At 44.8% G+C, this 19,296-nt stretch overlaps 1 protein-coding gene across 2 annotated transcripts in view; it reads left to right on the top strand.

Moving 5' to 3' along the window:
- Positions 1 to 19,296, top strand: part of SPOCK1 (SPARC (osteonectin), cwcv and kazal like domains proteoglycan 1) — a 593,060-nt gene that overhangs the window by 409,998 nt on the left and 163,766 nt on the right. For both annotated transcript variants that reach the window (XM_027970268.2, XM_042250908.1), the window contains exon 5: positions 2,006 to 2,132. In XM_027970268.2, the coding sequence (XP_027826069.1) occupies positions 2,006 to 2,132 (127 nt within the window). The remainder of the gene's footprint in view (positions 1 to 2,005; positions 2,133 to 19,296) is intronic.

The raw sequence follows: 19,296 nt of genomic DNA, 5'->3' as shown, positions 1-19,296 counted from the left end.
GAATTCCCAAGGTGCTGAAGATCCCTTCTACACTTGGCAGAAAAGATTTACTCCTTGTGGCCCATGAGTTCTGGGGAGTTCAGCACCAACTCCAAACCTAGGGCCTTAGACTTAAGTCACATTTCTATGGCAATGGTGCTTTCATTCCTTACAGCTCCATCTAATGGGGCAAATAATGCTGATAATGGGCTTCCCTGATGACTCAGTGGTAAAGATTTCACTTTGGCAGTGCAAGGGATGTGGGTTCTATCCTTGGATTAAAAGAGACACAGATGTATAGAACGGACTTTCAGACTCTGTGGGAGAGGGAGAGGGTGGGATGATTTGGGAGAATGGCGTTGAGACATGTATACTATCAGGTAAGAAACGAATCACCAGTCTATGTTCGATACAGGATGCTTGGGGCTGGTGCACGGGGTCTGATGATATGGGGTGGGAGGTGGGAAGGGGGTTCAGGACTGGGAACTCATGTACACCCGTGGCTGATTCATGTCAATGTATGGCAAAACCAATACAGTATTGTAAAGCAAAATAAAGTAAAAAAAAAAAAAAAAAAAAGGCAATCTTGAGAAGGAAATGGGAACCACTCCAGTATTCTTGCCTGGGAAATCCCGTGGACAGAGGAGCCTGGCAGGCTACAGCCCACAGGGTCACAAAGAGTAGGACACAACACAGCCATGAAACAACAATAATAATGGGAACGACATTTGGATTGCTCCCTTTTTTCCAGGCATTGTACTGAGTTATTCACATACATCAGCCATTTTAATCCTCATACTGTCCGCTTGAAGGAGATGCTAGTCCTTGCCCTCCCCCCCACCCCCCACTTTACAGATAAGGAAACTGAGACTTACAGGGTGACATATCCTGCTGTGATGGCACGGTAAGTGGCAGAGCTGTCTGGACCTATATTTTCTGACTCTGGAGCCCAACTAAGCCCCTCGCAGGATGGCCCAAGCAAAGTGCGTCAAGGGCACAGTACCCACCTGCCTTGCCTGTCTGCCACCCAGCCCTGGCCGCTCTGCTGGGGACATGGCTCCCAGTGATTTGCTGGGAAGGCAGCTCCTCTAAGAGAGGAAGGGCGGCCGTAACTGCAGGCCTTGATTTTGGTGGTTTATGATATGAGGACAGGGCTCTTTCCGTGGACATAAGCCATCCTAATAGCGCCATTTATCATTATGACAAAGGTTAGGCTAGGGGGATGCCGGAGCTGGAATGAAAGAGTAGAATTCTGATGATTTTAGCAGCTGAAAGTGACATCACCTCAGAGCCGCTGTCGCATGGCAAATTGAAAGCTGGACTGAAACGGCTTTGAAACGTATCCAGAGATGCTTTCCCACAGCTGTGATAAAGCCGTTTGGTTGTGTTTGGAGACACGCTTCTATCTAGACTGCTCTCTGAGTCGTCTGTGTGTCCTCCTGCCCGGAGGATGCTCATCAGCCCCGGAGGCATCTGAGGCTCTGGGTGCTGTGTGGGGACACCTGCGATCTGCCCCCCTCCGCAGGGGGCTGGAGGAACTGACAGAGTCGGCTTCTCATCGTCTTTCTAGTGTGTTGTCAATGTCTCTTCAGCACAGGGAGCTCAGCGCTCCATGCTGGCTTGGATGGGTGGGATGGGGGGGGTGAGAAGGTGGGAGGGAGGTTCAAGAGGGAGGGGATATATGTAGACCTATAGCTGATTCACTGCACTATACAGCAGAAACTGGCGCAACCTCGTAAAGCAATTATATTCCAATTAAAAAAAATAAGTCATGTGTTTACAACATTTTTAGTGGCCACATTGCTTTCTCCTGGGCATCTGGTGGGTAAACCTAGGGTTTTGGAGCTGTCTTCTGCCTGCTGTCAGTGGGCTGGACTCAGTGCGGGTGCTAGCCAGGGGACTTGGGGATGCGCTGGACTGTTTGACCAGCCTTCTTTGATTTGGCCCTTATCCAGGTAACCTGGAGGAGAAAGACCCCTGGAAACTGAAGCGACAGTTACTTATGCCCTCTTTTTCTCATCCTCAGGCAAAAGAAGGGGACAGTGGTCCACAAGCACTGGGTCGGACCTTCGAATCTGGTCAAGTGCAAGCCCTGCCCCGCGGCACAGTCAGCCATGGTCTGTGGCTCCGATGGCCACACCTATACATCCAAGGTCAGTTTTCTTCATTGTCCTTTTTTTTTTTGGTCATCAAGAAGTACTCTGTGTCTGCTTGTTCTGACAAGGCTCTCTGGGCGGAAACGGGACCCTGTGAATCTCGGTGGACTTGGAGTCTTGTCTTTGATAAGCTGCCACAGGAATAGACCCTTTGACCGAAGAGCTGAGATAAAATCATTATGATCTATGTAACCGGAGTGATCAAGGGCTAAGGGGAAGAAGGGTGATTCCAAGAGTGGTGTGTGATCCTGAAGTGAATCTAGCCCAGCTTCCTAGAGGAGATGAGGGAGCAAACTGTTCCAAAGGTGTGAGTCATTCAGCCTCGCTGATGGGTAGCCAGGATATGAGGGGGACACCATGTCTTAGGGATGGTGAGGTGAAAGGAAGGTGGGTGATGTCACACATGTTTAAGCAGCATTTATTGTGTATCTAGAATGCGCCCAGTGTGACACCAGACCCAGGGCTAGAGGGTCTGCCGTTCCTTTCTCTGGGGACTTCAGGCCTTGCAGTCTAGTGGGAGGGGGCTTGCTAGTATGGAGACTGGTCATTTTAACTCAAACCGATGAAGAGAAAATGGTTTCATAGAAAAAGGAACTAGGGATAAAGTGGGTCTGTTTATTCTTATTGGAGTGATGAGGAAAAGAAGAGGAGCTTTTCATCTGGGCTCTAATAAAAGGAATTAGAGGCAGAGGGGCAGGGATCACTGGGGTGAAGGAGGGAGATTTTGTTCTTGGAATTCCAAATAGTCTCCTTGGGTGAAGGTTGTCCATCTGTGTTTAGGAATGGACATTTCGCTGGGTTAATGAATGGTAGAAAAAAAGAAACCACGAAATTGATAAGGGTTTACCTATTTGTTCTTTTATTCAACAAATATAAGTCAATACCGTCCTTAATGCTACATGTGAAGAGCTGTGTGTAGGAGTCTCAGGAACTTTCTATGAGACGTGGGTGGGGGGCAAGGAGTGAGGCTCTGGCCCTTGCATCTCCTCTAGCCACAGCTGTCCCACTTTCATCTCCTTGTTTCCTGTGTAAGATTCATTTGCAGAATAGAGTCGGGGCTGACAAGAGTCGCAGATGCTGACTCCTTGGGCATTTGTGGCCACGTTGCTGTGTGGTCCTTGGGCTTGGGCTGCTATGCTGGTCCCACCTCTGTCTGTTCCCCACCACGTGGTGCATGGCTTCCATTCTTTGTGGCCCCCTCATCATCTGATCTTTACACCATGGAGATGGCACAGGCCGGGGGTCCCCTCTGCTGTCCTTGGAAGCTTATTTGGATTACAGTGAGGCTGTGCCAGGCTTTTCTACTGACTCTTCTTGATGTGAGTCATGTCTTATTATTCACTGAAAGTAGACTTTTATCCTCTCTGTTTTTCACGTTTTTCTCACCAAAGGGAATATATGTAACAAAGCAGAAGCCGGAAGGTTTGTCTCGCTTGGACCCAGACTTGTGTAATCTGCTTCAGGAGCTCAGTACCGTCGTTGCTGCTCAGTACTCATTCGTTTGTTCTTTCAGCAGGTCTCGCTAGAGCCCTTCCTACGCGCCAGGCTCTGTGCTGGGTGCTTGGGACTGTATGATGGAGTGGAAACAAGCATGTTGGTCCTTCCTCCTGACCTGAGTCTGTCTGTAATCCTTACCCCCACCCCAACAACCTGAGACATGCTGTGTGAATTACAGCTTCTCCACCCAGAATCATAGCCAGAACATCCTGGCCAGATGGCCTAGCCCAGCCTGGCTAAGTATGCCTACCTCCCCCTGTTCCCTGCTTCCCTGATCCTGAAGGAACCAGAAAAATGTTCTAGATAGAAAAGATAGCATGGGCCAAGGCTCTACGGCAGGATGATGAATTCAGAGAACTGAGAGCATGCCCTGATGGTGGCTCTGACAATACAGGGACAGGCACAGGGGAGGAGGAAACAGAGGATGTGAAAATGGTCCAGGAGGAGACCTTCAGTCAAAGCTAGGAAGGTGAGCAGGTGGCTGGGCTGTGCCAAGCTTGTGGGACACTTGTTACTGTAAGCACCTTCTTTCCCATGTCTGTCTTAAGAGTGTGTAGCCCCAGAGGCAGAAACAATGCCCATCTGCCTTCACCAGGCAAAGGACACACAGTGGGTGCTCAGTGTCGTGGACAAGAGAGGAGCCCTTGCAGATTCCCACTGAGAAGGAGCGGTGAGATTCCAGTTTGTGCAGCTCTTCCCGAATTTTAGTGATTGGGTTCCAGAGAGCTCGGTGACTGAGAGAAACCAGCCATCCCCACCCTGGGCCAAGCTGCTTAGCTAAACACCCTGCCTGGGGGCCCTGGCAGGGAGGGGCTCCTTGCAACGAGTCTGTCTTTGTGAAGCTCCAGTTTGTGCTCTTCAGTTATTCCCTCCAGCTCTGGAGTGAACTGTCTGATCCTGGCGTCTGTGATTGGAGACGAGCCATGAAGTGTCAGTGAGTGATCAGGGGCTGTTTGGGCAAGTGGCACATTGCACATCAGACTCCAGCAACACCCTGCCTGCTCGCCTCTGTCTCTCATTCACAGGAGGAGCTTCAAGTGCTTTTAGCTCCCCGTGACCCTTGAGCTACAACGAGCAGTCGTAACCTGTCAGATGTGGCTTGAAATGCTGTCAGTTGCCCAGGGAATGTCTCTGCAAATGTTTGCTGGTCAGGGCCCCCCTGCAGTTTGGGCAGGAAAGTTGGCTTTTTGTGTTAGAGAAGGTTGCTTGCTTACAGGTAGTGATAAATAGCTTGTTTGAGAGGCAGGATCAGAATTTTGAAGGCTCCTTTGAATCAAGAATGATTCCTCAAAAGAGAAATGGCTTCCAGAGTCTGCTGGGTAGAGCTCCAAAGCCTGCTCCAGCTCCAGCCCCAGCCTGTTTTTCCTCTAGTGCCCCTGAATTCCTGTACCTACCTCAGTCCTGCTTCTCGGACCTGGTCAGCTATCTTTTCTTGGAGCAAAAGAAGAGATCTAAAGCCTTCTTATCAGAAGTTGTAGTACCCTTCTCCCCATTCTCCATGTAGGGTAAACTGAGGACCAAAGAGTCAAGCGCAGTGGCAGAGTTTGATTATCAAGCTTCCTGCCTGGTTATATGTGATCATACAATTCTAATCAAGTTAAACAGAAGGGAGGGGCTGGTGGAGGGCCATCATTGCAATGAAAAAATGGTATGTGTGTGTGTGCTAAGTTGCTTCAGTCATGTCTGACTCCCTATGATTCTATGGGCTGTAGCCTGCCAGACTCCTCTGTCCATGGGATTCTCCAAGCAAGAATACTGGAGTGCGTTGCCATGCCCTCCTCCAGGGGACCTTCCTAACCCAGGGTTCAAACCCGAGTCTGTTACATCTCCTGCATTGGCAGGCAGGTTCTTACCACTAGCACCACCTGGGAAGCCCAGAAAAATGGTGTGGACATTGGTTTTTGACATTAGTTTCCTAGTTTTCTATCTTAACTTCTTGAAAGTTGAAATTCTCTCTTTCCAAAAGAAATGAATCAAACGCTGAAGGTGTGCGTTGATTGCCCAAGACCTCTGAAGCCAAGACCAATTCTAAACCCTTGTGGTGTGCAATTAAACTTCCTTTCAGGGGAGATATTTCAGACTGGTCAGGTTCACTTATTGGAGTGCTTTAGTTATTGCCCCTATGTCCACAACCACTTCTCTACTGAGGTTCAAGAGCACATTTTAGTCTCCCAGACAAAGCTGTCAGAGGACCGCCAATAGATGGGCGGTTAGTAGAGTGAATGAGTTGACTGTTAGTGAACAAATGGCATCCCATCCCCTGGAGTTATGACCTTTTTGAGGTTATTGGGGTCAAGAAACAAAGGACAGAGGAGACCATGATGCATGTATAACTAGAAGTGATTTTATGTCATAAATCAAACTCATGAAAAATTTGGCAAAAATGTATTACAACCCAGTCCCACCACCATCAAGGAAATCTGTAAGAAACCATCACAGTCCTCCAGGGGAAGTGCTAACCCTTTCACAGACGGATCAGAAGTCTGGGGAGCACTGCCAGGAGCAGGGGGAGGACAGAGGGTGTCAGCTCTGTCCTCTTGGTGTTTGTGTCTTCAGGTTCCATCAAACAAACTTTCTTTCTGCTCTGGACCCTGAATGATCAGGAGCTCCTAGAACAGAGGGAGATGCGTTTAGAACCTCTGTCTGTAGCAGGGCTCTTTCAGTGACCTGGCACCAGGGATGCTATCAGAGCTCTGTGACTCCCCCAGGATCAAAGATAAAATCTACAAGAAGGCAGAGAGTCTGGAGATGAAGGGGTATAAGATGTTACGTGGCAATAAATGACTCTGTATTCAGACTCTATAGAGCATAACCCACAACAGATAAGGGACAGAAACCACTGGGAACAGGCAAGTGGAGGCCTGGCATGGTAAAGCACGGTGGGGACCCTGCCCCTCGATGTGGCTTCTAGGCAGTAAGGATGACCCTCATCATTTAACTTGCCCTGAGGTCCTGGTGAGGAAAACCGAAGCAGTCCAGAAATTCAGCACGTGTTTAGTGAATTCTTTCTTACTGTCACACGTATTGCTAAACTCTGGGGATGATGCAAAAGACAAAGCCCTGTTTTCACAGAATTCACAAGCAAGGTAGGTTACAGAGCAGTCTCCTTTCATTAGGTGTTCAGATAAGGGATGTTTGGGGTGCTGCGGGACATGGAACAGGGCCATCTCAACCAGTTTGGAGGTGTGAGTAGTCTTCTTAGAGGGAAGCAATGGTTCACTGAGATCTTACACCTGGAAGAAGTCGCCCAGAGTACAGATTGTGGTGGGAGATATAGAGAGCTCATTTCATCAGAGGAAAGAGGGAGTTGAAGAAATGAAACACAACAAGAACCCCCTTGAAGCACTGCTGTGGTGGTGTCACACGTGTACTGGGGATAGTGGCTTAACTACCTACAGAAATGAGGCTAGAAAACTATCAGGGACCACTTTTCCAGGGCATTGAAGGCCAAGTGAGAGGGGTGGGACTTCACCCTAAGAACCCTGGTGGTCTTACTAAGGATCTATATTTTGCCTCCACTCACCCTGGCTGTATGTATGGTGGTTGCAGAGCGGGATAGAATGCAGTCAGAAGAGGCAATTCAGAAGTCATAGCTGGACTTGGCAACTGTCTCAGTTTCAAATATAGAGAGTCATTTTAGTTTTGAGCTCAACAGAAGGACGTCTTCACCATCTGGGTCCCGGTGGGACTTGCACTTGCTCTTACCAACGGCTCCGTGTCCTCGGACTAAACCAGAGGGACCCTGGCATCTGTGAGTGCCTTGCCTTTCTCTGCTGTTAAATGCACAGAAAGATGAAAACTCCTGGGGTCCTGGCTGCTAACTTGTAATTTTACCTGTAAGAGGGGAAGCGTTACTGCAGCTGAACAAGTCTGGTTAGCCCAGGCTTCAGATGGGCAGTCTCAATTCTTCCTCCCTCTGGAGGGGAGAGGTCTTTGGGAAAAGTGTGAGCAGATGTGGAATGATGCTGGGGTCCTGGGAACTCAGAAGGGAGCTGGGGTGGAGTTCCCCATGGCTCCATGTTCTGGCCCTGCTGGCTCTCTCCTGGCTGGGCCTTTTTTATAGTTTTTTTTTTAAATTGATTTATTTTCAACCACATCATGTGGGATACAGGATCTTAGTTTCTGGACCAGGGATCGAACTCATGCCCCTTACAATGAAAGTGTGCATTCTTAACCATTGAACTGCTAGGGAAGTCCCCTCCCTCGTCAGACCTCTTTTAATAGGATTTCCTTGATGTCTCTCTATTTTTATACCCATGTGACCAGAGCTCAGCTGTCAGGGCTGGGCCTGCTCATATTGAGGCAGAAGCCACCTGGAGGAAGGAGAGGGTTCTTTCTCGGCTTGTTCCTGGGAACCTTGTTCCCTGGCATCAGCCTGGCTGTTGGGATTGGGGAAACAGGCAGGCAAACATTCCTCTGCTCTGTCCCTCCCCTCCCAACAACGTTTATTCATTAACTGCTGTGAAACAATTAGCAAATGGCTCCTTTCTGTCTGGATACAGGAGAGAGATGCCCAGTTAGGAAGCGCTGTGGAGGAAGACAGTTCTCCTCTGTTCTGAGAATGCGCACATGAAGGAGGGGGAAAGAGAGCTTGCCTTACAAGCTTGGCATTTCTTTCAACATATTGTCGCTGAGGATTATATTATTTTCAGAGTCGTCTTAATAGTTTCCAACAATTGCTACCAAGTAAAGGTCATGTTTGAAGTTCTTGGCAAATGGAGTCTCTCTTGGCCGGATTTCCCATGAACAGGCTGTTCTGAGGGTTAGCATGAATCCAGGCCTGAATCTATGGGCCTTCTCAGGACAGCATCAAGCTCGTGTGTCTTCTTCGTCTCCCGCAGACTTCTGTGGCCCTGCGTCCATGGCAGGCATGGGTGGTTTTTATATGCAGTTCCCCTGCTTTTTGGCTGCGTCGATGCTGTCAGTGTTCTCAGGGATATTTTTAGATAGCCCTGTCTCCACAGAACTTGCTGGGTGAAAATTGTCTTCACTTGCAAATGGCTCCTTGGTGAGGGCCTCACTTTTTTTTTAAATTAATTTTTATTGGCGTATAGTTGCTCTACAATGTTTTGCTAGTTTCTGCTGTACAGCAAAGCCAATCAGCTAGATATATACGTATATCCCCCCCCCCCTTTTTTTTTTCTTTTAGCATTTCCTTCCCATTTAGGTCACCGCAGAGCATTGAGTGAAGTTCCTTGTACTATACAGTAGGTTCTTATTAGTTATCTGTTTTATATATACTGTTGATAGTGTATATATATATGTCAATCCCAATCTCTGAGTTCATCCCACCTCCCTCTTCCTTGGTATCCATACATTTGTTTCCTATATCTCTGCTATTTCTGCTTTGCAAATAAGATCATTTATGCCATTTTTCTAGATTCCACATATGCACGTTAACATACAATATTTTTCTCTGACTTCACTTTTGACTATGCAGAAGAGAAGATGATTGGACAGTGAGGTGGAAGGCTTGCCTTTGCACATTTTGTGCAGGAGGAAACTGGAGCACCATGGCAGTGGTCATGGTCCCAGGAACAAGAGGTATAGCAGCAATTATGTGTACAGCCCTGTAGGGGAACTAAGAACTACACGACCCCATCCCTACCTGCTCTCAGGCGATCGTGGGAGGAGAGGGTTGGATCATGTGCCTCTAGACCACGTGGACATCAAAGGTCTGATGAGGGAGTTGGGTCTGGTTTCACTAATAATATTTTAATTCTATGTAGCTTAGAGAAAAGCTGACATGAGAAGTGTTATGTCTTTGGAGGTATACTTAGTGGCATCTAACCAACTCTAAGCAAGTTTGTTGTATACATTAACCAGCTTGAAGTCTGGGGACAAGTCCTCCATGGCAGACACCCCAACTTTGCTTTTATCCCAACCACACCCTGAGGTCTTATTGATTTTAATCATCCTTTCTTCAGTCTGGGGGTGCCGAGCCTCACTAAATAGTGAGAAGTTAGTGTTTGTAGTACGAAAACCCTCAACTATTAGTTCTTGCCCTTGTTTAGCTATCATTCCCTCTTCTCTTTCATGAGGTTTTGGGAAGGAACAGGAATAAATACTATATAAAATATTCATTGTATATTAGGGTATATGTTCTGGGTGCTATAGCAAAAGTCCAAATGGAACAGAGTCTTAAATGGGATACAGTTTTACTTTTCTCTCTTGGAAACATTCTAAAGATAAGCAGCCTGGGGCCAACTTGCTGCCTCCAGACTGTCGAGGACCAGCATCCTCTACTTTATTGTCTCGTCTTCCTCAGCAGTTGGAACTGTTGAGCTTCTGGATTCAAAGTGGCCGCTGTGCCCAGCCGGGTGGGAGGAGGAAGAGAGGAAGCAAGGTCTGTAAGTCGCTAAGGTCCCTTCTGCTCACATCCTGCTGGCCATAACTTAATCCTAAGACTATGCCAAGCTGCAGGGGAGGCTGGGAAATGAGGGTTTCTTTCTGGGCAGCTCTATGCTGCTGCTGCTGCTACTGCTAAGTCACTTCAGTCGTGTCCGACTCTGTGCGACCCCACAGACAGCAGCCCACCAGGCTCCTCCGTCCCTGGGATTCTCCAAGCAAGAACACTGGAATGGGTTGCCATTTCCTTCTCCAATGCATGAAAGTGAAAATGAAAGTGAAGCCACTCAGTCATGTCTGACTGTTTGAGACCCCACAGACTGCAGCCTACCAGGCTCCTCCGTCCATGGGATTTTCCAGGCAAGAGTACTAAAGTGGGTTGCCATTGCCTTCTCCAGGGCAGCTCTATACCCAGCTAAAATTTGAGAGTGGTATTATTAAAATGAAGAATGGAGTGTATACTGGAGTAATCTTGAAGCCTCTACCCTAGTAACATTTTAAATAGTAACAACAGTGGTAATAAGAGCAAAACAATAGTACTTAATTATTGAACATATATTGGAAACTCTGATTTTGTGCTAAGTGCTGTAGTGTTCAATTTTCTCCATTATTCCATCTAATTCTCACAATAAACTTTTGTGGTGGAGACCACTAGCAGTCTCAAAGAGGAGAAAACTGAACTTGTAAAACTTTGGCCAGGGTCAGCACAGCTCTTGGCAGCAGAAGTAGTTATTTGAACCATGGTCTGTCTGATTCTTGAGTGACAGTCTTTACTTCTACGAGTTAAACACCATCTGAAAAGTAATATAAAATACCAGCTGTATCATCAGGACGCTTTTGATTTCAAGTGACAGAAACATAACTCAAACTTAGCTTCATCAAAAAATGAAGATTTACTGGCATTCAAGGCTAGAAAGTATACGCGGGTAGGCAGACCTCAGAGAAGGAAGCGGAAATTCAGTGTTGACAACACTGCCTTTCCTTCTTTCTCATCTTTGTCTGTCTCTGCTTGGCTTCATTCTGCCAAGAGGCTTTCTCCCCTTGGCAAGAAATATAGATTTTGACAGCCCCAGATTTATTTCCTTCTAGCTTAGAAAATGCAAAGAAATTTGCCAATATCTGTGTTTCAATCCCAGGAAAGGATTCCAGTCAGCTGTTTTTGAACTGTGTGTCCATCCTTTAATTAAATACTATGGTCACATGACCCTCTTAACTGTACCCTTCACTTTGATCAAGTGTAGTGTGTGTTGTTGTGTGTGTGTGTGTGTGTGTGTGTGTTTTAACCAGAAAAAAAAGAGGGAAAGCGTATTTACTGGACTGAATAAAACTTTTGAAGTAGTGTATCACATAATCCCCTTTTAAAATACTGAATAGTATTAAATATTTGTGTCATTACAGGCCTCAGCTAAATGACACTAGCTTGAGCTTATCAGAATGTGTTAAAGTGTACTGTGTTTCTAGAAGGGGCTTCTCTGGTGGCTCACTGGTAAAGAATCTGCCTACGACGCAGGAGCCGCTGGAGACACAATTCAGTCCCTGGGTTGGAAAGATCCCCTGGAGGAGGGTGTGGCAACCCACTCTAGTATTCTTGCTTGGAGAATACCATGGACAGAGAAGCCTGCTGATCTACAGTCCATGGGGTCACAAAGAGTCAGACACGACTGAAACAACTTGGCCTGCACGTGTTTCTAGAAATGGTAGGCAAAAAGGAGCATATAATACAGGTCCATACCAGACATGTTAGTTATCTAGTTGAAGAGGGATTTCATCTAAAATAAAGTAGATTCAGCACCATTTTGATTCAGAAATCTTTTAAACCATTTGGCCTAATGTTGTAATACTTCCTTCTAATCATGAGGTACGCCTATCCTCAGTTGTTCTTTTTAGAACATGCCAAAATAAGTCTTTTTGGCTCCTAAGGATACATTTTCAGGCAAAATGGTCATCATGACGTTTTCAGAAAGCACAGGCGCTCAGACGCCATTCATGGTGAAAATGCATCCTCAGAATTTGCATGGTCTGCTTCAACATGCAGATTAGCTACGAAGTTCTAGCAGCAGGAAGCAATGCAACTAATTATTTTACCGCTTATTTCTATGCTGTATATGCGAACATGTGTTTAACCAAGATTTGAAGAATAGGTTTTCATTTCTTCTTCTCCAACGCCCTAAATCGAATGCCATGTAATTAGTTAGTGCTTTTGTTCAAAACGCATTAGGAAGAATAACCTTCTTGTTGTCAGTTCTGTTGAATGCACAATTAAACCGTTTGATAAAGCAATTACCTGAACACGATTATGAGCATCCTCACCTCAACAGGAGATGAAATTAAGGATTAGGAAAAATCACAAAGCACATGAGATCTCTGCCAACCAGTCCTTTAGAAGAGAGAAGGGTCCCTGGCCAGAATGAATATGTTCAGTGTTATAAATCTAATTAAATAATTACAAACAACTTTAATTAAGTTCAGGTTCATGTTGCTTTTGTTTTTCTTCAAAAACAAGCAAACAAAATATTCCCTGTTGGCTTATTGCTCAAATGAGTACAGTCATACTTATTCATGACATTTTCCAAGAGAATATTTCAGTGCTAGATATGGGTAATGCTCCTGATGCACTTTCTGTGCTTTGGGCTAGGACCTGTATATTATGTTAGGGAATGAGGAGATCTTTCAGTTCAGTTCAGTTCAGTCATTCAGTAGTGTCCAGCTCTTTGCCACCCCATGGACTGCAGCATGCCACACCTCCTTATCCATCACCAACTCCTGGAGTTTACTCAAACTCATGTCCATTGAGTTGTGATGCCATCCAACCATCTCATCCTCTGTTGTCCCCTTCTCCTGCCTTAAATCTTTCCCAGCATCAGGATCTTTTCAAATGAGTCAGTTCTTCACATCAGGTGACCAAAGGATTGAGTTTCAGCTTCAGCATCAGTCCTTCCAATGAATCTTCAGAACTGATTTCCTTTAGGATGGACTGGTTGGATCTCCTTGCAGTCCAAGGGACTCTCAAGAGTATTCTCCAACACCACAGTTCAAAAGCATCAGTTCTTCAGCGCTTAGCTTTCTTTATAGTCCAACTCTCACATCCATACATGACTACAGGAAAAGCCATAGCTTTGACTAGACAGGCCTTTGTTGGCAAAGTAATGTCTCTGGTTTCTAATATGCTGTCTAGGTTAGTCATAACTTTTCTTCCAAGGAGCAAGCATCTTTTAATTTCATGGCTGCAGAGGGGATCTTTAGCTGAGTTAAAATTTACTGTGAACTGATGCTGTAACTGCTGATTGAGAGATATGACTTAAGTGATTCTCTCCCTTTTACTGTAGTACTTTGGTGGTTTTCTCCCTTTCTAAAACAAGTGGAATGTTTTTGCATCTTTATATATCATGCATAGGATAGAAGTGCTCTATCCTTTGGCCAAGGGTGGCACCTTCCTGTGATGTTGGATTCTGTCCATCAAGGTGCCCAGAATGGAAGATTTTCTGCAGCAGGGAAGATCTTGTGTCCAAAAAAGCAATTTCCCCAAGTTCTTATCCAAAGGCACTAGTGATTACTTTGAAATGCAAACTTTCCCAAAGGCGGGCTCTGAAGTGGTGACTAGGTACCACGGGAACCCAGGGACCCTAATTGGGCTGACCAGATGAAGTTCCTTATAAGGTTTTATTTGCTTTTTTCTCTCGGTATAGAGAGACCAAAAGATGATAGTAGGCTTAAGTGGGGTGGGACTCCCCAAAAGTGGTCCTGAGCAAGATCTGCTACATTTCTCATCTCTTCCACTGTTTTCTTGCTGGGAGCACTCGAGAGCAGTCACCTGTCCTCAGTTCTATTAAGCATTTATTTGTAGCATACCACCACAGGACCCAATTCCCTGGCACCAAACAAAGGAAAACATAGGTGGAGTAGAAAGGATTCATCCTTTTGTGTGTGTGCATTTTAGCACGTGTAATGGGATAGAATGGGTTGAGCCTCCCTTACCCATATCTTCCTCTGCCCAAAGTGGCATAAACACATTCCTGCGATTTTCAACTCCAGGGCTCTGCCCAGCACTATCTCCTCAGTGAAGCATCCTTGAGCCCTTCCTACTAGGATAAGCCCAAGGGAACTTTGAGGGAAATTGATGATGGACTGGGAATTAGATGTATTGATAGAATTGTAGTTGAATAAGGAAAACACATTTTTTTAAAAGAGATACATTATAAAGAACATAGAGGATTTGCTTTTAAGATAATTTAAGTAAGATCAAGCAAATGTGGCAAAATCTTGGAAATTGTTGAACTGATGTTATAGCCAACCAACTGAAAAAAAAAAAAAGGCACAATATAAAAGTTGTGAGTTAAGCTTTATTTTGGGCCAAATGAGGACTATAGCCTGGGAGACAGTGTCTCAGATAGTTCTGAGGAGTTGCTCCAGAGAGGTAGCAGTGAAAGTCAGTATTATATGGGTGAGTTTGGTGAAGGGGGATACATGTGATCAAGCACATTTTTTTTTTTTTTACTTTATTTTACTTTACAATACTGTATTGGTTTTGCCATACATTGACATGAATCCACCACGGGTGTATACAAGCTCCCAATCCTGAATCCCCTCCCACCTCCCACCCCATATCATCTCTCTGCATCATCCCCATGCACCAGCTGCAATATCCTGTATTGAACATAGACTGGCACTTCATTTCTTACATGATAGTATACATGTTTCAATGCCATTCTCCCAAATCATCCCACCCTCTCCCTCTCCCTCAGAGTCCTAAAGTCCGTTCTATACATCTGTGTCTCTTTTGCTGTCTCGCATCCAGGGTCATCATTACCATCTTTCTAAATTCCATATATATGTGTCAGTATACTGTATTGGGGTTTTTCTTTCTGGCTTACTTCACTCTGTATAATTGGCTTCAGTTTCATCCATCTCATTAGAACTGATTCAAATGTATTCTTTTTAATGGCTGAGTAATACTCCATTGTGTATATGTACCACAGCTTTCTTATCCATTCATCTGCTGATGGACATCTAGGTTGTTTCCATGTCCTGGCTATTATAAACAGTGCTGCAATGAACATTGGGGTACATGTGTCTCTTTCAATTCTGGTTTCCTCGGTGTGTATGCCCAGCAGTGGGATTGCTGGATCATAAGGCAGCTCTATTTGCAAATTTTTAAGGAATCTCCATACTGTTTTCCATAGTGGCGGTACTAGTTTGCATTCCCACCAACAGTGTAAGAGGGTTCCCTTTTCTCCACACCCTTTCCAGCATTTATTGCTTGTAGACTTTTGGATCGCAGTCATTCTGACTGGTGTGAAATGGTACCTCATTGTGGTCTTGATTTGCATTTCTCTTATAATGAGTGATGTTAAGCATGTTTTCATGTGTTTGTTAGCCATCCGTATGTCTTCTTTGGAGAAATGCCTTTTTAGTTCTTTGGCCCATTTTTTTGATTGGGTCATTTATTTTTCTGGAATTGAGCTGCATAAGTTGCTTGTATATTTTTGAGATCAGTTGTTTGTCAGTTGCTTCATTTGCTATTGTTTTCTCCCATTCAGAAGGCTGTCTTTTAACCTTGCTTATAGTTTCCTTTGTTGTGCAAAAGCTTTTAATTTTAATTAGATCCCATTTGTTTATTTTTGCTTTTATTTCCAGTTTTCTGGGAGGTGGATCATAGAGGATCCTGCTGTGATGTATGTCGGAGAGTGTTTCGCTTATGTTCTCCTCTAGGAGTTTTATAGTTTCTGGTCTTACATTTAGATCTTTAATCCATTTTGAGTTTATTTTTGTGTGTGGTGTTAGAAAGTGATCTAGTTTCATTCTTTTACAAGTAGTTGACCAGTTTTCCCAGCACCACTTGTTAAAAAGATTGTCTTTACTCCATTGTATATTCTTGCCTCCTTTGTCAAAGATAAGGTGTCCATAGGTGTGTGGATTTATCTCTGGGCTTTCTATTTTGTTCCATTGATCTATATTTCTGTCTTTGTGCCAGTACCATACTGTCTTAATGACTGTGGCTTTGTAGTAGAGCCTGAAGTCAGGCAAGTTGATTCCTCCAGTTCCATTCTTCTTTCTCAAGATTCAAGCACATATTTTGAAAGAAGGTTGCTGCTAGTCACAAGGAGTAGATGTCTCTGCTAATGATTTTAGTGCTGTTTGGGCTCATGAAATCTTCTGAACTAACTATCTGAAGTCTTATTCTGACAGTTTTTCCCAGAGTCTAGAGGTCATTATTCCTGATCTCCACCCTGAACCCCTTTTAGGGTGTGTTGAAGGTCAGCGACTGTAGTGACTAGTGACTTCATCCTTGGAGAATCAGATGGGGAGCAACAATTTTAGTTGGCATTGTGGAGATTCATTATATTAATTTCTCCACTTTGGCATATATTCACAGTTTTTCCTAAATAAAAAATGTACAGTCCTTGAGGGGAGAAAATATTTCCTGCTAATCTTATTATCTCCAGTGTTGAATGCTGAAAATGAACATGGGCGGAAGAAAGGAAGCTATATTTGCAGGATGGTTTTAGGAAAAGCAAAAGTGGCAAACTTGTAAAAGTTTACATATCTCATATATTTAAATGTAAAAGTTAAAGCTGTGTACTTCTAGGAATAAATAGAAACATCTTTGCGACCTTGGATTAGGCAAATATTTCTTAGATAAAAAACCAAAAGCATGATGCATAAAATAAAAAATGGATACTTTTAGAAAAACTCTGCCTTTGAAGGTCACTGTGAAGAGAATGAAAAATGAAGCCACAGCCTAAGGACAACATATCTGAAAATCATGTATCCAATACAGAACTTGTGTCCAGAATACATACATACACACACACACACACACACACACACACACACACACATATATATATATATCGCAAAATTAAATAATGGAGAAACAACCCAATAAAAGTAGGCAAAATATTTGTGCAGGCACTCCATCAAAGAGGTTATGGGGGTGATAAATAAGCACATACAAAAGATCAGCATTTATCATTGAAGAAATGCAAATTACAACCACAGTGAGACATCACTGCATGAGATGTCATTGTTTTTAATGGTCTGTGAAGTGATGGCTGTCACGTGAAGGAACTGGAACTCTCACATGCTACTGGGGAATGTAAAATGGTCCACCTGCTTTGGGAAACAGCAGTTTGGAAGTTTCTTTAAGAAAGAGGTACTGTCATATGATCTAGCCATTCTAACTCCAGATCTTTACCCAAGAGAAAGGAAAGAATATGTTCACAGGAATACTTGTTCATAAATGTTCATAGCGACTTTATTTTTAATAACCGAAAACTGCAGACAGCTCACATGTCCATTCACAAGTGAATGAATGAACAAATGTGGTATATCCATACAGCTGACTACTCCCCAGAAATAAAAAGGAATGATGTTACATGCTAATGTGTGTAACATCACGATGGAATATTAAAACAATTGTGCTGCATGAAGGCCAGATAGATAATAGTGCATACTACTTGATGACATTGATATAAAACTTCAGAAAATGCATGCTAATCTATAGTGAGAGCGAGCAGATCACTGGTTTCCTGTGGCAGTGGTGGGGAATAGGAGGGGCATGAAGGAACTCTGGGCAATGATGTCAATAGATATGGTAATTACCTTGATCATGGTTTCTTGAGTGTGCATAAATTTTTATTGATCAAGTTATGCAATTTAATTATGTATAGTTTATGGTATGCCAATTATACCTACGTACAACTGTTTAAACGGTTTTTGAAAAGATGATCAGACCTGTGGAGTGTGTCTCAAGATTAGCACATTTTCCCAAGTACCCGCATTTGTTTTCGTGTTTCTCTTTTTTGACACTGGAAGCCTTCATCGTGCAGAAAGATCCCACTGTGTAGCCTCTTCCAGGATGAGCAACATCAGAAGATAGCATTGGCAGTTCTCAGAGAGTTGACCCAATGGCCCAGCTTTTATATCATACTTTGCATGTCCTTCCTGAGGTCTTTTCTGCCTCTTTCACCCAGGTAGGCCGGTTGCTTCATACTCTGAACTGTGAAGGCGGTGATGGGGATGATGGTAGAAGGCCCCCCTTGCTTGCTGAAGGCCTGCTCTGTAGCAGGCTCTGGCTGGCATGAGGCTCTCACTACTGGTCCCATGGAAGCATTCACCATGGCAGATGCTTCAGGCATTGGTGTGAAATGGTGCCAAGGTCTGTTTCCATTCATTCTGCCACTTGTCGTAGCACGCGGCTGAATAGGTTCAGGTGTGGTTGAGTGTCTTGGTGAAATCAGGGTGGCCCTGAGTTCAGAGTGGTCTTAAGGGACGGCGAGGAGACAGTAGAAGTGGATGAATGCCTGCACAACACTGGAGGTTGTTGTTCAGTTGCTAAGTCATGTCTCACTCTTTTCGGCCCCATGAACTGCAGCACACCAGGCTTCCCTGTCCTTCACTGTCTCCCAGAGTGCTCAAACTCAGGTCCATTGAGTCAGTGATGCCATCCAACCATCTGTTGGGTCTGTCAACAGATCCGACTGTTGGAACCATCTGTCATTCCCTTCTCCTCTTGCCTTCAGTCTTTCCCAGCATCAGGGTCTTTTCCATTGAGTTGGCTTTTCCCATCAGGTAGCCAAAGTATTGGAGCTTCAGCTTCAGCATCAGTCCTTCCAATGAATATTCAGGGTTGACTACCTTTAGAATCGACTGTTTTGATCTCCTTGCTGTCCAAGGGATTCTTAAGAGTCTTCTCCAGCACTATAGTTTGAAAGCATCAATTCTTCAGCACTCAGCTTTCTTCATGGTCAAGCTCTCACATCCCATGACTACTGGAAAAACCATAGCTTTGACTATACAAGTGTGGGAATGCTTTTTTGCAGGCTCACTCCTCTACCTGACTGTCCCTGATGTTACCCCATCCTCACCCCACTAATTTATCCATCCAACCATCCAGCGCTTGCTGAGACCCTATTCTTTGTCCAGATTTGTCCTAATGTTGATGTGGGTGGACTGAGCTGGCTGTGCTTCCTGGGGCTGGAGTAGCTTTGCCGGGATTTGCTGGTATTTCTGAGTTGGGGTTGATGTATCTCTGATACACTATTGGAAGTCTAAGTCACCAGCAGCTTTGGTTGCTGGCCTGACTTTCTGTGCTGGAAGGGATGGGCAAAAATGTGACCCTAGCCAAGTCTGCCAGCCATGCAAGGAGAGTAGATAAATGTGCTCAGGCCTGCCCTGGCCTGGAAAGCCCTCTACCCTTAGGAATTAAGCAAAAACAGTCCATTTACTCACAAGGCCAGAGGCCGGGGTGTGCTCCTGCACCCCCTCCAGGAATCAGCTCATGTCTCCTGGCCTGGATGTCACACCCCAGCCCCCC

Source organism: Ovis aries, chromosome 5 (genome assembly GCF_016772045.2).
Source record: "Ovis aries strain OAR_USU_Benz2616 breed Rambouillet chromosome 5, ARS-UI_Ramb_v3.0, whole genome shotgun sequence".
Taxonomy (NCBI): domain Eukaryota; kingdom Metazoa; phylum Chordata; class Mammalia; order Artiodactyla; family Bovidae; genus Ovis; species Ovis aries.
The sequence above is the reverse complement of the archived record's forward strand: the minus strand, read 5'-3'. Positions and strand labels throughout refer to the sequence as shown.